Source organism: Papilio polytes, unplaced genomic scaffold (genome assembly GCF_000836215.1).
Source record: "Papilio polytes unplaced genomic scaffold, Ppol_1.0 DF824102.1, whole genome shotgun sequence".
In the NCBI taxonomy this organism is placed as follows: domain Eukaryota; kingdom Metazoa; phylum Arthropoda; class Insecta; order Lepidoptera; family Papilionidae; genus Papilio; species Papilio polytes.
The window spans coordinates 1,206,875-1,229,856 of NW_013525102.1; the positions used below are offsets into that span (position 1 = coordinate 1,206,875).

Genomic DNA, 22,982 nt, shown 5'->3' on the forward strand with positions numbered 1-22,982 from the left:
CGACCCGGCAGCATGGTGGCTGAGGAGGGCCGCACGAGGGCCACGGACTTCTCTATCGCGGCCATCATGGCGCGCAGTGCCGCGGAGCCCCGGAGCCCCGGCGCGAGGTCGCCAACTCACATCGGTCAGATAGGCCTAAATTTTATTACCTACTTACAGGAATTTTCCTACTTTTCTTTTTTCAGCTGTGACAGTTCGTGGGACACATTATAGCAAAAAAACAAGTGATTTATAAGAAGCAATTAGGCCTAACTTAAGTATAAACTCATACTACACTTAATTTACGGACCTTATAGTAGCTATAGATGTTTTGTTTTACTGTTTCTGAAATTTGAAATCAAATTTATAACGTTTTTTTGTCATAGTATTTTTGTGCAAAATTACATAGGTTGGTTTTACTTAAATTGACACCTAGATATTTGATGTTTTTAGAATCCACCGTTATTTACAGTATAAATAAATGAAAGGAAGTACATTGTTCGGAAGAAAATAAATTTAAAGTTATAAGACTAATTTGAATTGAATGCAATCCGCTTGCGAACGTTATTAACAAATGACAGAAGAAAATTGCCTTCAAATGATGACTGTCGTCTGTCAATGATCATTTTGTTAGCACATAAAATAATCGCACATTATATATCGCTTTATATCTTTCTTGAAAACATCTAATAAATAAATGTTGTATAAAACATTTAAAGAGTTACTTAAAGTTTAATTATCATAAACTTTTAATAAAAATGTTGTTTATAGAAAACCCAACATGCCGACCGACGGCTGTCGATTAACCGTTTATAAGTGGTCTTTGCTTATAATTGTTTTTCAATTTTAAAATGACTAAGAAATTAAATAAATTTATTGAAAGTCAATGAAAAAATCCAATTGGAATTTATGAGATATACTCCATTTGTAATTCGGATTTTTAAAACTATAAGAGCGGGCGCACACATTTGACTAAACTAGCGCAGAACTGTTGGCGATTGTCGATTATTTCACAGCCAATTCAACATTTTAGTTGCACAACTAAAAATCGAGTAGTGTACGCACCTCCGTAGAAGCTCATAGGAATCAAAGCGAGACTAAACAGTTATGCGATATTTTAGTTATAAGTGTGCGCACGCTCTAAATATGTAAAGTAACATTGAAGGAAATGAGCCTAGTTACGAGAAATAAAGCAAACAAAAAATATATTGTTAGGTTTTCTAACAAGAAGATTTCTTATTAGAATCAATATGATATCAACAATTCAATAAACGTTACATTGTAGTAAATATAATACTAAAAAACAGTTTTTTTTCTATGCGCTTAGCTTATGTTTCGTTCATAATTAAATATTGGTGGTCTTGAATTGTCTAAGGACGTTCATAAGTGAAACCAAAATCTATAACATTTTTTTATAATAGGCAACATATACGAGTATGGTGGTTCAACTAGTCTGTTACAAGAAAGAACGCTGATTCTTTCTTCTGAAATACTTGGATAAACTCTTACTTTCGATGGTGTTTTGTGCTGAAAAGTTGTAAGGTACAGTGTTGGATCCCTATTAATGTTATAAACTGTGATTTATTGTTTGCACGTGCGTAGTTCATTAAGGTTTCACTATAATATTTTTTTTATCATTGAATGCGGAAGGAGTACCGCAATGGGCAAAGCCTGATGATTAGGTCTTTGGAGTCTTTGAGGACACGAACGGCGCATCGGATATAACCTTGTGTGAGTCAGAGCCGGATTTTCTTCAACTCCATTCTTCTTCATTCACAATACAAAACCAAACATGGCCGTCATCCGACCACGCTATTTACATTATTTTAATGTTAATAAATAAGTTCTATCTGATTACTTAATAAATCGAATTATTATATTTTTAAAATTATAAATGAAATATTATAACGATCTATTGGATTGTTATTACGATTTTATTTTTATTTTAAATAAAGATAAATTGTGTTGACTTTTACTACAGATTAAATAGTCTTTTAGAACAGATAATATAATAATTGTTAAATAGCTAACATATTATTTGAAAGACAGTTGAATTATATCGATTTTTACTAGAAACTAAATGGCTTTTTAGAACAGAGAATATTAATATTGTTGAATTGTTAACACTTGAAATAATGTAGTATTAGTAGGTATTTTACTTTTGAATTAAAATATGAAATTGCGTAGAATTTTCTAATTATACGAAGGTTTTTGATTTAGTACTTATTCTATCCGTAATAAATGCATTATAATTCGTCTACACAGAAATTTAAACTATATTAAGATTTTATCTTGATCCATAATTGTTAGATGATGAACATTCATGAATATTTATGTTTTATTTTAATATTCTGAATATTAAACGTCAGTCAGACATTAATTTTTAAACAAAAATGTCGTAAATATAATTTATACGCTGTAGTTAAATGTTAACTAAAATAATTTCTACACCTTCTCAAGTTGCAGCCATGAAAAAGTATGGTTTTTATTCATTTTTTTACAATGAGTTATGGGTCTTTCATTTGGCAGTTTAAATCTTGTTCTAATGCAATTAATATTTTAAACATAGGTAAATAGCAAACGCTCAAATTCGTAAGTTCTTTTTTTCGATTCATCAATAAATAAATAAATTCCTTTCCTACCATAATGGCCGATGCAGGAAAAATTGTTGTTTCACTTTGGCACGTGTAAATAAAACGCAATACTATAGTGATGTTTTTAATGGTATGAATGTCCGCCATTTTGAATTTTGGTTATGTAGATTTGATACCTACGAATTGAATTCCGTCACGAAACTATATACAGATGTTTTTGTCTACACTTTCATATCAAGTGCTTAGGTTTAAAGTTAGCAGACGAAGGTCCTGTCCCACCAAATTGTAAATGTGATGGAAACATCGGATTTTGTTACCTTGTCTGACAGTGAAGTCATTTTTAAGCTATCTGAGCCTCTACCAGCCAGTGGTGGGACAGGCCCTAAATGAACAAAACGCCTGTGTTTGCAGGAAATGTGTCATTAATGTTAGATTATGTCTTTTAACGTAATTTGTGCTTTTTTATAATTTAAAACAGTTTCTTTTAAAACTTGGAATTGTCACTTTTTCTGTTATGCACATTCAATGTTTTCAGTGAAAAATGTGGGCTTGTGTGAAATTTTGGATTAAAGAAGTTTACCTGTAACTCGATAAAGTTAGTCAACTTTAAAGTTGTTTCAAGTATTATTTTCCCTGTGGAACATAAAACATGTTGAAATCAAAGTTTTTCTTGAGCGTGACCGTTGGCGGGTAAAAGTGGGAGTTCCAAATACTAATTGGAGTGGTTTGCGCGGGCGCAGGCGTCGGGTTGCGGCCGCGTTCGTTATTTAGGATTAATTGTGCGGAACCGAGCATATTCGACACCAGCCCTCCACGTCTGGCCCTTACACCTTTATATTGAACTATATTTTTATTGCGCCGTAGATGGCAACTTTGTTAATATGCAGTTATATTTCATTTTTATACTTTAATTGTAACATTCTCTGTATTAATTGTTGTTTTTATTCCTTTCTGTACTCGTAAAATGTAGCAGCTGTCTCGAATTTTATAATTTTATTTTAGATAGCCATTGCCCGCGACTCCGTCTGCCTGGAATTAAAAATAATAATTGAGCCTACGTGTTTTTCCAGACTACCCTATACATCAATACCAAATTACATCGAAATCCGGTCATCAGTGTAGGCTACAAACTCCAACAAACATCCATTCATGCAACCATCCATCTAAACGTTCGTATTCATAATATTAGTAAGATTAATAAGATTGATAGTTAAATATTATTTGTGGTTGAAAATTAAACATGTGTAGCAAGCCTAAGTGTTAAAAATGCAAGGCTAAACGAATGACTATTATCAGGTGTGTCGTCGCGGCAGAGCTCACCGGCGTCGCTGAGTTCGGCAGCGTCGAGCTGCCGCAGCCCGGCGCCCGACGAGGACGTCGAAGTTGATGTGGAGCAGTGCTCGGATGGCGAGCGAGACGCCTCCGACCACGCTATACCCTCGCCAGCTCCTTCCTCAGGTACATACGGATACTCAGCTTGGACAAGGACAAAGTATTGCTTGTAACGCCTGACAAAGATTTTGAGACTAAAGAGACAGTCTCTGTACCTATTACTCTGTGGGGGTTGAGGTTGACAAACCAAATACGAAACCGTATTATGTAAACATACAGTTGTTATAATTAGTTCAGGAGACAGAGCCCCAATGGATTCTGTAAAAATGTTTTTTGTCTAATAAACAGTTTTTTTTTTATCTATTACTTCTTCCTTGTTGCATACCACGATTGATGGTTACACTGAATTATAACTTAAGTTAAGGGCAGATAAACTAAAATTTAATACACGAATAAAACGGTTACTTATGGCTTAACAGATACAAGAGTTTTCATTAAGCATATTATTTTAGAAATGTTTTGGATAAAATGATTTGCAGTCATTCTTCATACTAATATTATAAATGCTAAAGTTTAGATGCATGGATGGATGTTTGTTATAGTTTGTAGTCTAAACGGATGAACGGATTATGATGAAATTTGACATAGATGTAGAGGATAGTCTGGAAGAACACATAGGCTACTCACTTTTGTTTTTTTTGATTCCACACAAACGGAGTCGCGGGCGAAAGCTAGTATTTGTGTAAATTTGACTACATTTTACTTACATGACTTGTAACTTGGCTGTTATCAAGCGAATTGTATTTGTCTTCCCAAGTATTACCACAAAACGATTTTTATTAACACGAAGACATTGCTGTAATTACACTTTTGACACACAATACCTTGGCACTATCGCAAGGTAAAAAGTAAATTGACGTCATAATTACGGACTGGATGATTATCATAATAAATAAACTTTCTCAGACATTGCGTTCTCACATCGTTTGCACGTGAGCCGACTAATGTCGGGATCTCACTAACTCTAACTAATAACTGTTTCGAATAACTGCCTTCATAAAGGTTACGTTTAAATAACATTGGTAGCTATGCTGTAACTATTCTAACGGCAATAAACTAATTGCTACAAAGCTATTTTTAATTTATGCTAAATGTGAAAAGTCTTTCTTATACGAGCTGTTGCCCGCGACTTCGTCCGCGTGGTATTAGAAAACATACAAACTATATAAATTACAAAAAGCTACGTATCCCTCGGGAACTAGACATTTCTCAGGGATGAAGCTTATCCCATGTGTACTTCAGACTTTGTTTTATATCTGTGCCAAATTTCAATAAGATATGTTGAACCGCTGCAGAATGATCGAGTAAACATTAAAAAACTAAATTAATAAATCCCACGGGAACCGTAACTATTCCAGGTATAAAAAGTAGCCTATGTGTTCTTCCAGACTATGCTCTAAACCTGTACCAAATTTCATGGAGATCCGTTCAGCCGTTTAGGCTACAAACGCTAACAAACATCCATTTATCCATCCATCTATCCATCCATCCATCCATCTAAATTTTCGCATTTATAATATTAGTAAGATTTAACTTTTACAATGTTAATCGATTGAATTATAACTTTGCCATAAACCATAAGGGAGTTCCTCCGAACAATTACTCAAGAAAACTCTTTAATATGTAAATTTATTTGTATTTATAAAATTGTTAAATATAAGTAAATTTGTAGAGTTGGGCGAAAGAGATACTCCGTCTCCGGTGCGACCTCTGCCGGCTACTTCTTGCAACTGCGAGGAGCTACTGACTGTGGACTGTCAGCTCGAGACCAAGGAGCTATGGGACAAATTCCACGACCTCGGCACCGAGATGATCATCACAAAAACTGGCAGGTAAGATAACGTGTTGCAATAGTAGCTTTGTTTTTATCTTCTAATGATTAATGATTCACTGTCCAAAGTACATAAGCCTTTTTACAAACATAATCCAGGAAAAAAGCGTTTTTAGGTAGGAAAATAAATAAAAAACGGATTATTCTTTAACCAATTACAGTTAAAGTAACTTTGAGTAGTAAACTTGGTGAAATACAAAAGCGGTTAAACAAGCGGCGAGCTTACAACTTATTTGCGTCTAATTACGCCGAGTCTCATCTTCCGAAACTTAATCTTTCACTTCGCCGAAATCGCCGAGGAATTAATTCACTCTACGATCGCCCTCCGAAAAAGGGGTTCAGCGGAATGGATTCATCAGGCAAAGTGGCCAATTTCGGAATAATTACTTCGCGAACCCGCTCGTCCTTCAACCCTTTAACGAGATAAATTAAAAGTACATTTTTTTCCGTGTCCCGTCCCGGTTAACTCCGGGCAATAAATTAACAAAGCCCCAAAGACAACAAACGGCGTTGGGGGAGGGGAAGATGTTTTTATAGTCACGCAGAGAGGTTTATCTAAATAATTGCGCAGTCGGTGGCGGTGAGCGGAAAATTGGCATTCTGTAGAGAGGGGACCGCTGGCTGGTGCACTCCGTCATGTCTGCCGACCCTCTTTATAAGCGAACAGAACTTTGACGTTTGCGCTAAATCGTCCCTGATATTGCAACGTTATGTTTATCAATTGTTTGAAATTGTAATTAATTTTAAACGATTTGTCATAATAACAGCGCTCGAACATTCATTTTTGATATTTCGAAATATCAAATTTACCAAACATTATAAGATTGATGGAATTAAGAACCGCTAAGTCTGTATTTATTCTAGGAATTCACTTAAACTTCCATTATTTAATAAAATTGTGTCTTAATTTAAAATTACATCTGGACTATGTTTGAAGAACGTTTTAAAACATATTTTCCATTCTAACGTATCAATTTAAAAACAAATGTGTAGAATAACCTTTATTTTTGTTAAAATTCATGATTTGTTTGCGTGTTGACGTTCTATTCCACCTTCAGGCATGTACTGTGGTGATGTAATGAAAGAAAAAAATTGTAATTACTTGACGTCCTTTGATAATTGCAAAGGTCCAAAGAATTAATCGTTGTTTGTGTTAAAAATATTATACTCGAAGTTTACTTTACATTTTAAATTAAACATTTTACTTGTATGAAATATTGTGTGTATGCAAAGTTACATTTGTAACTGACAAACAAAATGTATTGTAGATCTAAGCATTTACATTTACATAATTTCTGGATATTACGCAAATTGTACAGGTTAAGAAGTCACTTCACTTTAACTTTCTAGAAGAACTAACTCCCTTGTTTACATGCTCGATACTTACAAGGGTAATTTCAATTTAGGACAACACGAGCACTTGTAATCGACACATTAGTCCTATGTCAGCCGAACAGACCCCAGTCTATCGCAACAAGTGAACTTATTCTAAATCACTGCGCTCCTAGGATTTTGTCCCGGGGGAAATGTCTCTATTGTTCCACACTGTAGTACGACTGAGACATTTTGATACTTTGATCTGGTTTACCGTGTTTGTTTCTTAAAACGTGACATACTAAAAAATATAGACAATATTAAAGTTATATGAGTTTTGATGTTGGTAAGATTTATGATTAATTTGGTTGTAATCATTAAAGTAAGAACAGTACAACTTAATAGTTCTTCTTTGACTTTTCTATACTATTATAATAAAGCGTAAAAACACACTTCTTTGTTGCCTAATATGTTAGCATATACAGCATACTTTTGAATAATCCTTTTTTTTTAAATGCCCTACACTTACGTCACGCTTTAGGCTATCTATTTTAATGCCATTAAACTTAGGAGGTAAATATTTTGGATAAAAAAACTTATTGTGGGAAAGAGACCACAAATTGCTGTCAACATCAAGGAAGCAAGGTTGTCATGTCATTTTGACATTTGTAATTGATAATTTGACAAACGTAAACAATAAAATAAAATTTTCATAGTTTCATGCGGATGAAGTCGCACGGGAAAAGCTAGTTAAGTATATTTCTTGAAGATGACAGAGTCCACGTAATTATTAATGTCTTACGTCAGAATATTACCATGTATTATTACATTTTGTGGCATTGGAAATGAATATTTGTGTATGTTAAAAATCGATCGCATTTAATGAATTTTGGTAAGGTTTGTTTCAATGTAATCGGGCATGGAAACCTAACAAGTACCCTAAATAAAGGACATCCTGTTTGCGGGGCTTTATGCCTAAATGACTCATTGAAAACCATCGAAATTTTGTGTCTCGAGCATTATTTTATTTGTTTTTTAATTGTCTAATATCAAATAAAACTAAATATCAACAAAAACAATAACATTTATGATATTTTTAAAAAGTATCAACATTATACGATCGTCATATAAAAACCTAAACAAGAGATAAATCAAGGCGTCCAATCAAAATGGGATATCAGGGACAAATTTTATTGTAGGGTGGGCGGTGGAGCGTGCTCTTAAATTGCCTTACAATGCATTCTCTATTAATTTTTTGATAACTCTTTTTATAAAGTATATTCTATGCTATTTTTTTCAGAATTCCTCCACACAGATATTAAATGGACACTAATGTTAACTGATTTGCTAACTGGTCACTTAGGAAAACACTTAGTGTAGCGATAGTACAAGAAAAACTACTAATCGACTTTGCGGTAGTTAAACGTATAACTGTCGGTTGTTAAATTGCTACTTTTTAGCTAAATCCGTTGTTTATGAGGCGTGTATTACATTGAACAATAGAAACTGAATTATTTTGCATAATACCATCCTCTGCTCGCGTGATTTAAAACATTGAAATCATTTGTTGATCTGCTAGGAATTATTGTTAAGAATTGTGGATTGAAAAAACTTACACTACAAGCTCAATAGTTTAATTGTTATGGCCCTGAAGACGTTAAAATTAAAAACCTTGAAAAGGTGTGCTTTATTTAGCCAAATAAAGAAGCCAATTTAGCTTCTGATATTATAAAGCAGAGGATCTTTTTTTAAGGATGTGAAATAAAATGCCATACTTTTGTTAAACCTAAAGTTCTTACTTTTTGCAATATCTTTTAATTTAATATTCGCTGTCGAGTGTAGATTAGCAAAACTTCACACACGTCCATTGGCACTTGTCAGTTATTCCGCTCGTTTTACATCGAAGTTAATATGAAAACATAAAGCGACCCTTTATCTTCGGACATACCGTAATACGCCTTATCTTTTTTTATTGCCCTGCAGAATCCTTTATACTTTGCTCCAGTCATGTCATTTAGGGACAAGACACTGCTTTTAATATCGATAAAAGTATTTATGTTTATTTTTCTAAACATTGATTTAACACTAGCCAGTTAATGACTGTTTATGATTATGACAAAATACTAGGTTAGGTTTACTGCGAGAATTTACGACGGTAAATTTATTTGTTCTAGTCCCTTTTATACTCGTTTGAAATTGGCTTTGTGTATAACCTGTAATGGAAAATCTGATACTAATATTTTCTTATTGTAAGTCTATATATCTGATTACCTACATGTTGTTAACTAGTTTGGTATTATTTTGTATCTTATTTAAAGTTTGTAATAATTTTGTTTTATTCAAAAAGTTTCAAGTTAAGTTTTCGATTCTATCGATACATTAAGCGGTTAACGTCACTATAGCCGACTGGTGTGCGATGTCGGTCCGTCTCGGCGTGTTTATACTTTATTTTTTTTTATTCGATTCGTCGTTTTGATTTACAAGCAGCCACTTTACTGCCAAGTGGACTTTGTTAGAGGCAACTAACTGGCGGACGATTTATGTACGGTTGACCTTTCCGGACAATGCGTCCGTCCGGTATGTTTGGAGGCTGTCATAACGAGTGCTTTTTATGTGTCGACTGTTCATCCGTTTGCTGTGACGTTTACAAGTTTAGAAATATTTAGGTCGTTGTGGTGTAATCGATTTGTGCAACATAAAACGGATAAAATACAATTCTTGTTAAAGGAAAATAACAGTCTTGATGTAATGTATCATGATCAGATACTTGTGTAAATGGATTATTACTAAAAAATAGTTACCTTTATCTACAAATGATACATAATATTTTTAAAATGACTCCTATGACGTATTCAACTAAACCGAAGTTTCTATGTGGTTCTAATATTTTTTACTAAATACCAAATTAATAAAAAAATTGATCGTAGTTTGTCAAATGAATAATGTTCACATAGAAATACCTATCAACGCTTTTCACTTTTTAACGTTTTAAAAATTAATTTCTTTCCATTTCCGTGTTAAATCTAACTTCTGCGATTACTTCGGTTATTGGCATCATATTTTTAATTTGATTATTTTACACACCGGTCTCATAAATTCTTATATGTAACATTAATTAGGGGCACCTGGCCCATCTTGGCCGTGTTCGCTCCTTTGTAACCCGTCAAAGGTGTCCGTTACAAAATATTATAAAAAATATGACATTTAACAAATAATATTTAGTGCTGTTTGACAGTTATGGTAGGCAATGATAATAACTGATAATTGTTAGTAGTTAATATGCAGGTTTTCTCGAGGAAGGCAACAGGTGTCGTGTTGTGTGAAATTGAGCATTAACTCATTGGATTACACCATGGAAATGTTACGTGCGTATGTTCAATATATAGTTTGTTTTTGTCTGGTAATGATAACGGTAAGATCTCAGCTGGTGTTCAAATCCCAGCCGGCACTAGCGCTTCTAACAGTTTCAATTAATGTAGAATGGAATAATATCTTTATTTATGCCTTAAATAAAGTTCAAATTCACAGAGAAAGTAAAATAAATGTATATAGATTACATTTGCTTGCTTTACATACATAAGACGAAAACATATTTTTATAAACCGCAAATTCGGTCATCAGTCCGGTTCGATCGACTTTAATGAATCGACTGCGGGGTTGTGTAGGATGTGGCAGGCGAGGGGGAGGAAGACGAGAGGGCAGAGGGGAGACCGACATGTGCATTAAAGTTAATTGAAATTTTCGTGGCTACATATTATTCGCACTAATGCAGCTTTCACCCGGGCTTGGTGCTCCCGCGCAACGCTTCATAATAAAGAGTTCAACGCGTGTCGCGAGCTTACAGCGTTGTTGATGAACGTTGACAATGCGTTACCTGTATAATTGCGTACGAAGTCACGCAATATTGTGGCATCCTAGTTATCATCAAATATTAAAAATATATTAACATTGATTTACATTTATTCCGAATTACATCAAATACTAATTTAGCCTACATAATATTTTGTTTAATCAATGTGTTATGTTATGTTAGTCTGTATTGAACGATGTATTAACGAAGGTACAATTAACATTTGTAGTACATATATACAATGGCAGCTCAATGCTTGGAGCTAATTGGCAGTGTGAGATTCCCGGTCCATTGCACACAATTGTAGATGTTGTGGTCATGTTGCCAAGAGTATGGATTACGATCTTGTAGCCATATTCACAACTTAAAAGGTATAAAAACGCACAAGTTATTCTGGGATTTTTTTTAAATACTCTCAAAAGTAACTAATTGTACAGATAGTTTATTTTAGGTCTGTATTGCTAAAAATTATAAGTATAATTTAGAATTCCTCATCAATAGAATCGTCATTAATGTTCACCTTCTTTTTTAATTTGATAAAAAGACTTCTTATGAATATTAGAAGTTGTTTGTACACACAAATTATAGGTAAACATGATAATGTTTTGATATATTCGCGTAACAAAACCACTATTGAGGTTTCACAATGATTAATGTAGGGAGAAATAGCTACCGTGCGTTGCCTTCAGCGTCGGCGTCCGCGCAACGAGCGAGTGAATTGTGGCATACAATGGACGCCCACGCAGCATCGCCTCGACACTCCTGACATCTGCTACCGTACACGGATAAACTTCGATTTTAAACTTTAATACAACGCCGTAAAGTTCAAATAATGTTCGTTTACAATATTTGTACAAGCTTAATGTATCGCTAATTTCTTCTCATTGCAACTAGCTATCTTAGATGACTGACATGGAAGTAATTTAGTCTATCTTCACGGTTGTAGATTTAGAAGAGATTCAATTTCAATATTTATGAACATGTAGGATGCTTTTTATTTACAGTTTTGATGTTACTAAAATGTATTTTGTTGTGTAACTAACATTATAAATGTGAAAGTTTAGATGATTGAATGTTAGTTAGAGTTTGTAGCCTAAACGGCTGAGCAGATCTCGATGAAATTTGGCAAAGAAGTAGCCTGGAAGAACACATATGATACTTACTTGTGTTTTTTTTAATTCCACGCGGTCAGAGTCGCGGGCGAAAGCTGCTAGTAGTTTATGAATTCGACACCCATCTTTATACAGTTCATGTTTATACTAGTATTTTTATTACTATGAAATATTGAAATAATGTAAATAGTGTATAAGAATTTATCTCATCTTTATAACTGAAATACAATACAGAATGTGAAATAATTAAGGTAAAAAACTTACAAAAGGCCATTGAATAGAGCGCGGTGCGCACGCGCTCGTTGAAAGGCTGACGGCGAGGTTTCGACGGAGATTAATTATGTAATCATGGAGATCAGAGGGTTTCGGGAACCTCATAGAGAGCAATCATCATCTATTTTACAGCTCGTCGACAACGCATTGAGATTAGCCAGCGGCCGTTGAAAACAGGTATCAAATCAATATTACGTTTGAACAATTTTGGCCTTCGTAATCGGTGAAAGGAGGCGTCGGCCACCAAGTTCGCGGTGGATAATAGTGTCCGTGCTAGCCGGTTGCTGGTATTGTTGCTAACAAGGGGATTCTATCCGCGCTGTCCGCACAATTAGCTTGCTATTGTGAGGCAAGCGAAGTAATGCGCGGGCGCACACTGTTGGTTTACACCCACGCCCATTGTGATCTGCGCTCTCACAGCTCTACGATGTTATCTCCACTATTAACCCAACGTTCGATGTTCAAATAATCATTTAGTATCCGTTAGCTTCGTTTGGAATCGACTAACCGTGATTGATTGCTTCGTATCGTTTGTATTATGATAGCTAATACTAGTAGCTGTTTATTCAATTCGAATGCTGTCTTAATAATAGGTCGCGTAGATAATTAATTTTATACATTAATGAATAACAACTTGCCTATTCGCATACGAGCTTGATAGTGATTAATGTTATCGAAATAGAATTTAATTTGTACTCGATTAATTTTATACGTTTATATGATTCTAAATAGTTTTAAGATTTCAAAATTGAATACGCCTTTACAGACCGGTTTACATCGAACATCTCTATGCATTCATTATAAATGACATATCATTTATAAAATTATTGCAGTCCATTTAACTTACAATTTTTTCAAACTTGTCTATCAAAAAGATGAGATCCTGTTTTATAATATTGTAACCTCATGCAAAACCAAAATCTTTGTAACTTTTGTTCGATAATCACAACAACTATTTAGTCTTAGTAAGTTGTAAAACAAAAGACTGACACTTTGGAATATCCAGACAGGCGTCATCCAAACGAAAGCTAGACCGCGACTGTCCACCGCACAATGCGCGTAATGAAGTGGGCTGCAGGGTCCACGAGGTGCTGCGAAGTGCTGTCAGGAGCGTTGAAGGGACGCGGGCATTGTACCCAAACGAGCCATTGTGGCGCCTGCGACCCTTGGCTCGTTACTGCACGATCCGACCTTACTCTACAGTCCGGAAATCTCGTTAGCAATCCGTTGCACACAGTTACTTCTTACCTATTTCAAATGTTACGCTCCTATTCACAAATTCCAGTTGTTAGTACAATGATAAGCCACTTTTTTTCGTCATGTTGGTGCACTAAAAAACTAGGTCGGGGCAAAAATTATAGGAATTTATATCTCACGTATGGCTTCTAAAGCTTGCAAAGTAAGGTTTTAAGGCTAATGAATATTTTGTTTTAATTTTACGGTTATCAACAGTTAACGCAGTAGATTTTTGTAGAAATGTCAATTGTAGTAAGCATGTCTATTCTTAATTAACTCTCTGGTTCATGCAAACTTATGAAAGCTATAATAGTACAGTTGTACCGTGACTTTTTTTAATAGTAACAACTGCTACACCGATCCCTAATAAAGCTGTCACTGTCTTGCTCTCTTATTACCGATTAGAAAGGGATAATACGGTTGGATTTAGTCACATGGTGTGATTTTTTTCCGATAGTACGCGTCGGCTAGGATAAATTATATTTATGTGTATTGTGGGTGGCCGTGTCGGTAGTTTATGTAAAAAAGTCACTCATTTGACGCGGCTCGCGGAAGTGAGGGCTGGTTAAGACTCGTTCGAGTTTATTAAACTATCAGCAGATGTGTTTAACAACTTTTTATGACACGATGGTAAATTTTTATTATTTTATTAGTTGTAATTTAGCTTTTTATGTAAAAATTAAAATGTTGATTGAAGTTGTTTGGATTTATTTGTAGCAATCAAATCAAAATAAATAGTCTATTCAAATTCGGACAGTAGAAATTATATTTTTTTTTTATTAAAAACCTTAATGTCTAACTATAACGGTCAAATTTTTAATTCCCTATTATACAATAATATGGTATAACTTTTAGATGTAAGCAACTGTTATTTTAGTTTATTGTTCAGTCACTGGTATTGTAGCCGAACAAAGAATTCACGTAAAAAGGAACGAGTAATATGACGTAATGGGCACGCTACAAAGTTACCTTACAGCGACTAATGCATCTAAATTTGATTTAGTAGCGACCAGCAATAAAGTCATTATTACCATTTCCTTGACGGGGGTGAGTTGATAACTTGAAAACGACTACCGTTAGTATCAAACAGCCTTCGTCACTTATTACGAATTCTTCAAATAAAGTCATTTTGAATGCGATAAGTCATTTGTCAATATTATTGAGGTTAGATAGGTGCGAAAGGCGTTATTATGACGTTAGCTCCTAAAAATTAAAATCATATTAACGTAGCCTTTAGTATTACAATATTAGTAAATTGTTACTTTTAATTAATATTCAACCAAGCTCGGTGTTATCTTATCTTGCCTTACTGGTAGCCTTGACTGGTGCAAAAAATCGCATTTCCATAGAAAAAATTACAGCAAATGAAGTTGTTCAGTAATTAATGTTAAATTGATGCATCCAATATCTTTATTATACTTGTAATATAACTTCAAAGAATTCATTATATTATCTTTATAACTACGTTATCTTTACGAGTGTGTAATTAGTAGCACTTATGCATGTATTATTATTTAATTAAGCTCCGCTAGGGCTGTGACGTCACACGGCACGTCACGTCACGCAAGCCGCTCGTCAGCCGTGTCCGATGTCTTCCTTACAACTCACTCAGGGACACATCCCTGTTTAATGCCGAATGACATGCTATACCCTCACTACCAAACTTTATTATATTCATAAGCTTGGTTGTCCGTGATTACTTCGTAGTATTATTTATACCCTATAGTAAATACCTATCTATGTTTCAGATATTGTTCAACATTTCTATAAAATTAATGTTGTGTTTGGGAATGTTTGCAGGTATTAGTCATCATACCAACATAAAACATCCAGTTATTTTGTGAAGTACAGCTATATGCTTGCCTTATATTGTTGTTTTGTAAGGGTAGCAAAGACGGGCTTGAACATATATCTACTCGGTATGTTGTGGCGGCGGTTGGAGCCGGGTAGGTACGGAACATATGACGTGAAAGTTCACATTGCGACCCCCGCGCTCCCGAGCGAGAAAGAGCGAGTGAGGGCGTCCAGGAGAGAGCGGGACGCAAGACGTGCCGCGGCGGTTTCGTACATCGCCACCCGTCCGCGCCCGTAAGCTCGTAATTTGCCTTTCTATTAGAGCGAGGGCGTGAAAAAAGGAAAGCGTTTACGGCCCTCTTAATGGGAGCGAGAGGGAAGAAATATGGCCACCCTCCGGGAGAAGGGAAAATTTTCGGTTTTCACTGAGTTTTTGCGGAGATGTGCATCGGAATGCGGAGTGCGAGGGGGACGGCGATGTTTGCGGAACCGCTCCCCCGAATAATTAGCGGAAGTCGTCGTGGCTTAGTTTTCCCCCGCTCGAGGGCCGCGGGAAGGGAGTTCCTCTATTTGTCGTTTAAGAGTTAATCGGCGGAGCGATTCGTCACCCTCGGGAGAGCGCCGCCGGCGATATTATATCTTTATTATGAGAGTAGTGAACCCGCCGGCCGCCCCGGGCGATTAACGAAATCGTGATTATTGATAACTTTGTTTGGTGAAGTGGAGCGCGGGAGCGGCAGCGGCAGCGGGCCACTTCATTTATTAAGTCAGTTGACACGAGGTGTCTTGCACCATCGAGTATCGATAGCCCCTATATAATATAGTAAATCCAACGATGAAGCTATTTGTCTCCAATTCTTTGGCTGTCAAAACATCTTGAATATATTAACACTGTTGTGTGAAAACCCACGCAATGATGTTAATATTAAAATGCAAAGCCGATGTGCCAAGGTTTTGAGCAATTTTATGGTAAAGTAACCTGACATATTGCAAATCGATTATGAGGATATCATAACATTTGGATGGAGTTAAACATATGTTTATCATCAGAGCGTCTTTGTTTATTTTGTTGTGTGGCGGCGTAGGGTGTGATTAGTGCGGCGAGTGACAAATGCAATAGCGGTGAGGCGCGTGTGCCGCCTGTCAATTAGATGTAATAGCTCCGTACGACATATGCTCAGCGAAAGAATGGCCCTCACTTTCTGTTAGCCTATTCAAGTATATCCACATCTTAACGGAAAAAGTATCTAGGCAAAGTCACGCGGTCAATAATTGCCGGGAACATTGATATTGGTATTAAATCGATTTCAAAGAGAGAAATAGTTACCTACGTTATTATATCGCTCCGTTCTCCAATCGGCAGCAAATGAGCGATGACGGTAATTAAAACGGATCGCCTTACCGAATCAATAAGCCGGTACGATAAGCCAATTAATTGCACATGCGTCCGCTCCCAGAGGTGTGCTACTGCGCTGCACATTCAATCGACACATACTACGCATAGGAAATTACTGCGGCTTAATTATACGAAGTAATTTATATTATGGCAGCGAGGTAGCAATTTTAGGATATAATATGGCAATAAAATGTACACCTCTATCTAATGTAAGGCTGTTATCTAAGTAACTGTGGAATAGTATTTTTCTTTGTTTTCTATACTTGTCAGTTAAAAATCTGTAGCAGTAAGTAGCATAATTTTATAATGTTTTCTGATTAAAATTTGAATGTTATAGACTGATGTTTGTAGTTTCTCACTATTACATTTCTTAGCACGTCGTGTGAGGTATATGTGAATGAGGTTTTATCTATTTACAGGTTTTAAATTTTCAGTTGTTATTCTGTCTCCGCGGGGGTCTTCTGGGAAGGCGACCTGCAGACCTAACCATTAGTTATATCACAATAGCTTTGTTGTGGTCGTTGAAAAGATATAATTTTTTTTAACGCATAATTGTTTGCAACATTAGCAAGTGTTTGTTGGTTACGCATTTCCTGTTGTGCAAGTGATTAATGTTTTTTTGCATATTTTAGTTATAAAAGACCTCGAATATTGCTCTTTATGTTACTGATTGTTTGTTTAAATTTATTTTTCTTCTTATATTAAAACAAATGACAATAAAAAATTAAACGATATTGATGTTATCTGTTCTTCTATAACTTGGGCGATTTTACTTAAGCAGACATATTTGTTGGATACTTACATTGCATTTGTGAATATTTCATAACTTGTATTGTAAGTTCTAAAAAAGTACCTTTACAGATTACATACATACATGTTCTGTAATTATTTAACTAATATGACAGATAGGCATCAAAGATGATTTTTATCAAAAAAAAAATCTGAAATATTTTTTCGCCAGCATAACTTGAATCACCAGTGCTAAATTCGTATTCGCAAGTCGAGGCAAGTCGTTGTGTGTGGCATTGGCCACAATGGTGTTTGGCTTGGCATTCGTCACGGGGCGCCGCGGGCGGGTCGCGGGGAGTGCGGGGCGAGGGCCGAGGGGCGAAGGCTCGTGATTGATGGCGTAGCCTCCGCCGCGCTCGCAGGCCGCGCCGGCCGACACTCATCATGCGCCGTGAATAATACTGTGTCTAAAAATGTCTTACGTGTGCCTGTATGTTGGTACAAGTATGAATTCTATTTTAATATAACGTGCTCGTTACGTTATTGCTTTTATTGCTATTACTACTAAGCGATAAATATAGATGTTGCTCTTATAAGCAACTGTTTTGTAGATGTTTTTGTTAATGCGTAAAAACGCAGTAATAAATATTTTCACGATATATAATACAATGTGTATAAAGTCGTGAAAATATTATAGCGTTTCCAACTAAAACCAGTAGTAAAAAAACGTTTGACAGAAGGACCCTCCGCGTAAATAATAGAAGGGTCATAGATTATCCTGTAACATAATATGCGCTCCGATGGTTCCGATATCAACCAAATAATCATAATCTCCGGCGGTCTTCGTAAATAAAAATTATTTCATATCGGGACAGGTGCGGACTCGGGTTACGAACTCGGAGCGATTCATTTACATTTGGCCCAAATAGACGTTTGAACATGGAACAGGTGAACGTCTCGTCTATTGGTGATTTTGACGTCTTGATACTATCTTGTTTTGTTGCGACTGGTAGCTTAAAAAACATGTAATTAGACAACAGTTTCACTAGTTAATACTAATCATTATTTTTGACTGTATTCAGGTGTCAACAGATCAAACAAGGACTCTATTTTATTGTAGAATCTTTCGTTTACAAACGTTCATTCTGATTTAAATTAAAGGAGCGTCAAATTAAACAATATAGAATATTTTAAGCCATGTATCAAATTAAAAAAAAAGAAGCCCAAAAACAAAAAGCTATCGTTTTCTATTCGTGTTAAAATATGCGCTCAGTGGCGCTGGCGACGTGTTTTTATTGTACCACAATAAAGTATAATTAGTAGGGCCCTAATTAACTATGAGTTTGACGATAAGTTTTTATAGTGTCGCGTGCGGGCCGGCACTCCGCGCTAGTACAGACTACCTTATAGATAAGGACACGGTTTCTGTTTAAACCGAACATTATCTAATCTCATATCGATGGAATATTATTCATTATTAACTACTAAGAAAGTGGCGTTTCTTGTTTGTCAATGAAAACATAAACTGTAAAGCAACTTTTTTTTTATTTGTACATAATGTGAGACTTTTGAGAAGTCTACGAGTATAAATTGCAGGAAAGAAAGTAGAACCATAGATACATAGAAATTATATGAAGATATACAAAGTTACAATACGGCACCTTAACACACGATGTTAACACAATACTTCCTCATAGCTTAATGTCTAATGTGACGTCATCACGGACTCCAGACTATTTACATAGCTCGTATAGTTTTATACATCGAAAGATGATATTTTCTCAGTACTTAGCTATAACTGGTTTACTTTTATTTGCAATCCTAATAGACCGAAACTTAAACAAAGAATTTTAAATGTACATGAGGACTAGACTTACTTATGTATATTGAAAAATCTCTTAAAAACAAAAACCGATCACTAACTAATAAGTCTTGAGGTAGCTGGCATTGAGTTTCAGGAATTGTAAATTTTATGGTCACAAGAACGAAATTGTTCTTACACGAGTAAAAGCTATTAAAAGCTGATCGTATCTATCGAAATTGAGCAATTAATATTTTTTGTGGCTCAAAGTCACGGATTACAAGTGGACATCCGACTTGTCACCAATCGCTGCCGAGCCTTATCGGCGACAGATCACAAACCCTTTGAAATCAAATTGAATTTGAATTAGATCTTCCAATAGTTCGTATACCACTTCACTCTTACATTTTATTTTAAACTTTATTGGGTTCTTATAAGATTTAAAATTGTAGTTTTATTTGGTGTATTGGTTTATGCGTGATGGGTTAGTTCGGCCGCGCGTGACAAGTTGGTCGTTTTGTCCTCGTCGTCTAATCCCGCGCTTAGCTAACCGTTTTGACAAGATTTCAGATGTAGCGATAACGTAATGCCATTCCACTACTTGGTTTTTAATAATTTTTGTTACTTACAAAAGTTTTAATCACTCCATGTTACTAAAAGTTCCCTCGCCGCGTCTTGTTTGTAGTACATGCCAAGCTTGTAAAGTATATCAATTTATTTATTTTTTGCTTTCATCGAAATGTTTTGTTTATATTAATTTAAATTAGAATAAGTTTCGAAGTTCACGTACTACTCGTATATTGTGACTTTTAGACTATCCTCGATTATTATATTATTAAATTTTAACTTTTGTAAATTGTTTATGAAAACAAACATACTAGTAATAACTGTGTTCCCAACTTTTATTCTACTTGTAACTTTTAGGTTATGCCTAACATCGATTCATAGGAATTATAATCGATCGCCGAGCTCTAAACATCTTAAAATAGCTTCGTACGTGATGCTTCCTATTGCAAGCTCGATAACATCTCCGAATCGGGTCAAAGGCACCGACCTCACAGTGACAGCTCGCCACAATACCTCCGTTTAACACGCTCGTCGCATTTGGACGATCCCCTGACAGCTTCGTCTGACGTCGCGTTAAGATTCGTTTTGGGCGTCGTGTGAACTCACCTTTACAATCCGGACAATGAGCTGATCATCGGAACGTGGCTTAGTTTGATGGTAGCCACGTCACTGAAGATTGATAGAATTTTAACAACGTGATATAAATATGCAGAAAGACGATACGGTGTAATATTTAGGAGAATGTAAGGAAATGAAAGGAAGCATCGGGGTAAATAGATGTTATGAGAAAAAAATTGTTAAAAACGTCTTCCAAGATTAACCTATTGGTTGTTGTAATGAAAAGTAAACCAAACATTCTGTTAAACAAGATGTACCTGTATCTTCAAATATGACTCAGCTGTTCTCTAGCGGATACATTACCGATGTAAGTCTTCTAGAACAAGCTGAAGCTATCGTCTGAGGAGCTTCCATGTAAAGCGTAAGTTTGAGCGGCGACTGAGACGGAATGAATGAGCAATGAGCGAGGGGTTGGGGCGGCGTGGCGTGCGCGAGGCGTGTCCGCGCTTCATCGATCGCAGCCTCCGACGCTCCTCGACGACGTCTGCTCCCCGCTCGCCACCCTGCACCCTGCAGCCCGCGCCCCGCGCACCACCCCGCGCACGTTAGCGCCCCGACCGACTGCATTTACCACCCGCCTCCCCTGGCATATCCCCACCTACCTGTCCACCGTCTATTCTAACCCTCAAAATATTCCTGCATTTTTAGAAAAGGAACGAAATTTGTGATAAACACAAAATAGAAAACTAAAACCAACCAAAGCCTCTTAAATTACCTGGGAATAGGATTCTCTTTCTTAGTTCTGTTACATATGTACTTATAATAGTAACGGAAATTGTTATTACCAAGTAGATTTTGTTGACTATTCACTGCCGAAAACAACAACATTATTGTATTAATGAAATATTCTCAGTTCCTTTTACATTTCGAAGCGCTCAATCCGATTGCTACAATTAAAGCAATTTAAATCACTTCTCGAGCGACCTGTAAATGTTGTTTGTGCTCATTAAAAACGGAATTAAATTATAAATTTAATGTGCGTACGATGTAGCCGCGTTAATGCTTGAGGTATTACCAAACATTGTGTTGCTATTACCATGGAATGTTGACTACAAAACGAAGTACTACGCAATAGAGTTATTGTCTTAATAAAAAATAGATTTACACGCTTTTGTAATACACTCGTGGATAATTATCATTTAAAGTGTACTACTGGAACCATGGTTTTATAGTCATAAAATATCTCACGATGCTATAAACTGACGGGAAAATGTACTATAGATTATTTAAACCAACTCTTCGCTAACGATATGCGAAGCTGAAACTTATGATGTCACGAATTTGTTCACATCACTAGTTCATTGGCTTCAGGCGCTATATTTACTAAGCTAGTTATGCCTATGAACTTGCACGTTTTAAACAAAAATTCAAACTTAATTAAGAAATTTAAAGAAATCGACTAGTTCATTTTGCACTAGCATATGTTACAAGTATAATTTGGTTGTACGTAGATGCATCGACGCGGGCAGGACATTAGTGGTCTAAATTAAATTTGTCGGGTGTCGGCGCGGCGCCGCGACTGGCCATCGATCATCAGTAATGGTGCACTAACGACCTCGACCGAGCGGCTCTCCTCCGCACACAACGCACCTCCGTATTCATCCGTTCACCTCCGCTCAGACTTCATACGAGATTCATCACTTACTATCTACGTTGACGATTTACAATATCTTTTGCACCAATTCGATCGTTGCTTTGACAGATTTCGCTCTCAATGTTATACCTTCTTCTGTAGCTCTATAGGTCTTTGTGGGCTTTGACTTGGTCCAGCAATTATACAGTGAAACATTATATGGTATCGCAAAGACAACTAATCTCAACAAATCGTTGAAGTTCTAATACTACCGATGTCAAAAATAACACCTTTTCATGAGAGAGAAAAAACTACATAACTTTAAAGATACTATAGTAATACAGTTTGTGTATACTTAATTATAGTTACATTTAATGTTGAATATGTATTTCTGATAGTCTGAAGCGATGTATTCCGATTCTCTAGCGAATAACATCAAAATGTTAAAATAGCCAAAAAGTGACATATATGGTGTTAGAACATCAAAGACGTAATGCTTAATTATTTTCAATCTACTAATAAATATGATATGATAAACTGTTATAATATGATGAGAGTTAACCCAGCGCGGTGTACACGATGAGCTTGCAATTTTCCACACATTCAATAACCGTGACTAGCTTACAAACGAGCAAGACAAACTCCTCGAGTGAGACTCTAATTGCATCAACAGCTGACTGCAGCTAAGTGCAGATATCAATCTTAACTCACTTAACTTGTACCTTGTAGCTAACAAAATGCTCCACGCTTATAATTAGGTAAAATACTGAGAAGAAAAATATCGTAATATCATCGCGGTAAAGCTTGTAATGTATCATTAAACTATAATTAAAGAGTATAACTAAATTCGTAGCATTATGTAAAAGAGAATATTGTTTCGTTACGCGTAATCAATTTAATCTTTATTATAGTTTTAAATATGA

The 22,982-nt window shown here is 35.7% G+C and overlaps 1 protein-coding gene across 1 annotated transcript in view; it reads left to right on the forward strand.

Annotated features, from left to right (window-relative positions):
• The first annotated feature begins 6 nt into the window (after positions 1-6).
• The window catches only part of LOC106099923 (T-box transcription factor TBX20-like), a 64,666-nt gene continuing 41,690 nt past the window's right edge, over positions 7-22,982 (forward strand). The window contains exons 1-3 of the mRNA XM_013278614.1: positions 7-124; positions 3,870-4,031; positions 5,638-5,797. Coding sequence (XP_013134068.1) covers positions 13-124; positions 3,870-4,031; positions 5,638-5,797 — 434 coding nt within the window. The 5' untranslated portion in view covers positions 7-12. The remainder of the gene's footprint in view (positions 125-3,869; positions 4,032-5,637; positions 5,798-22,982) is intronic.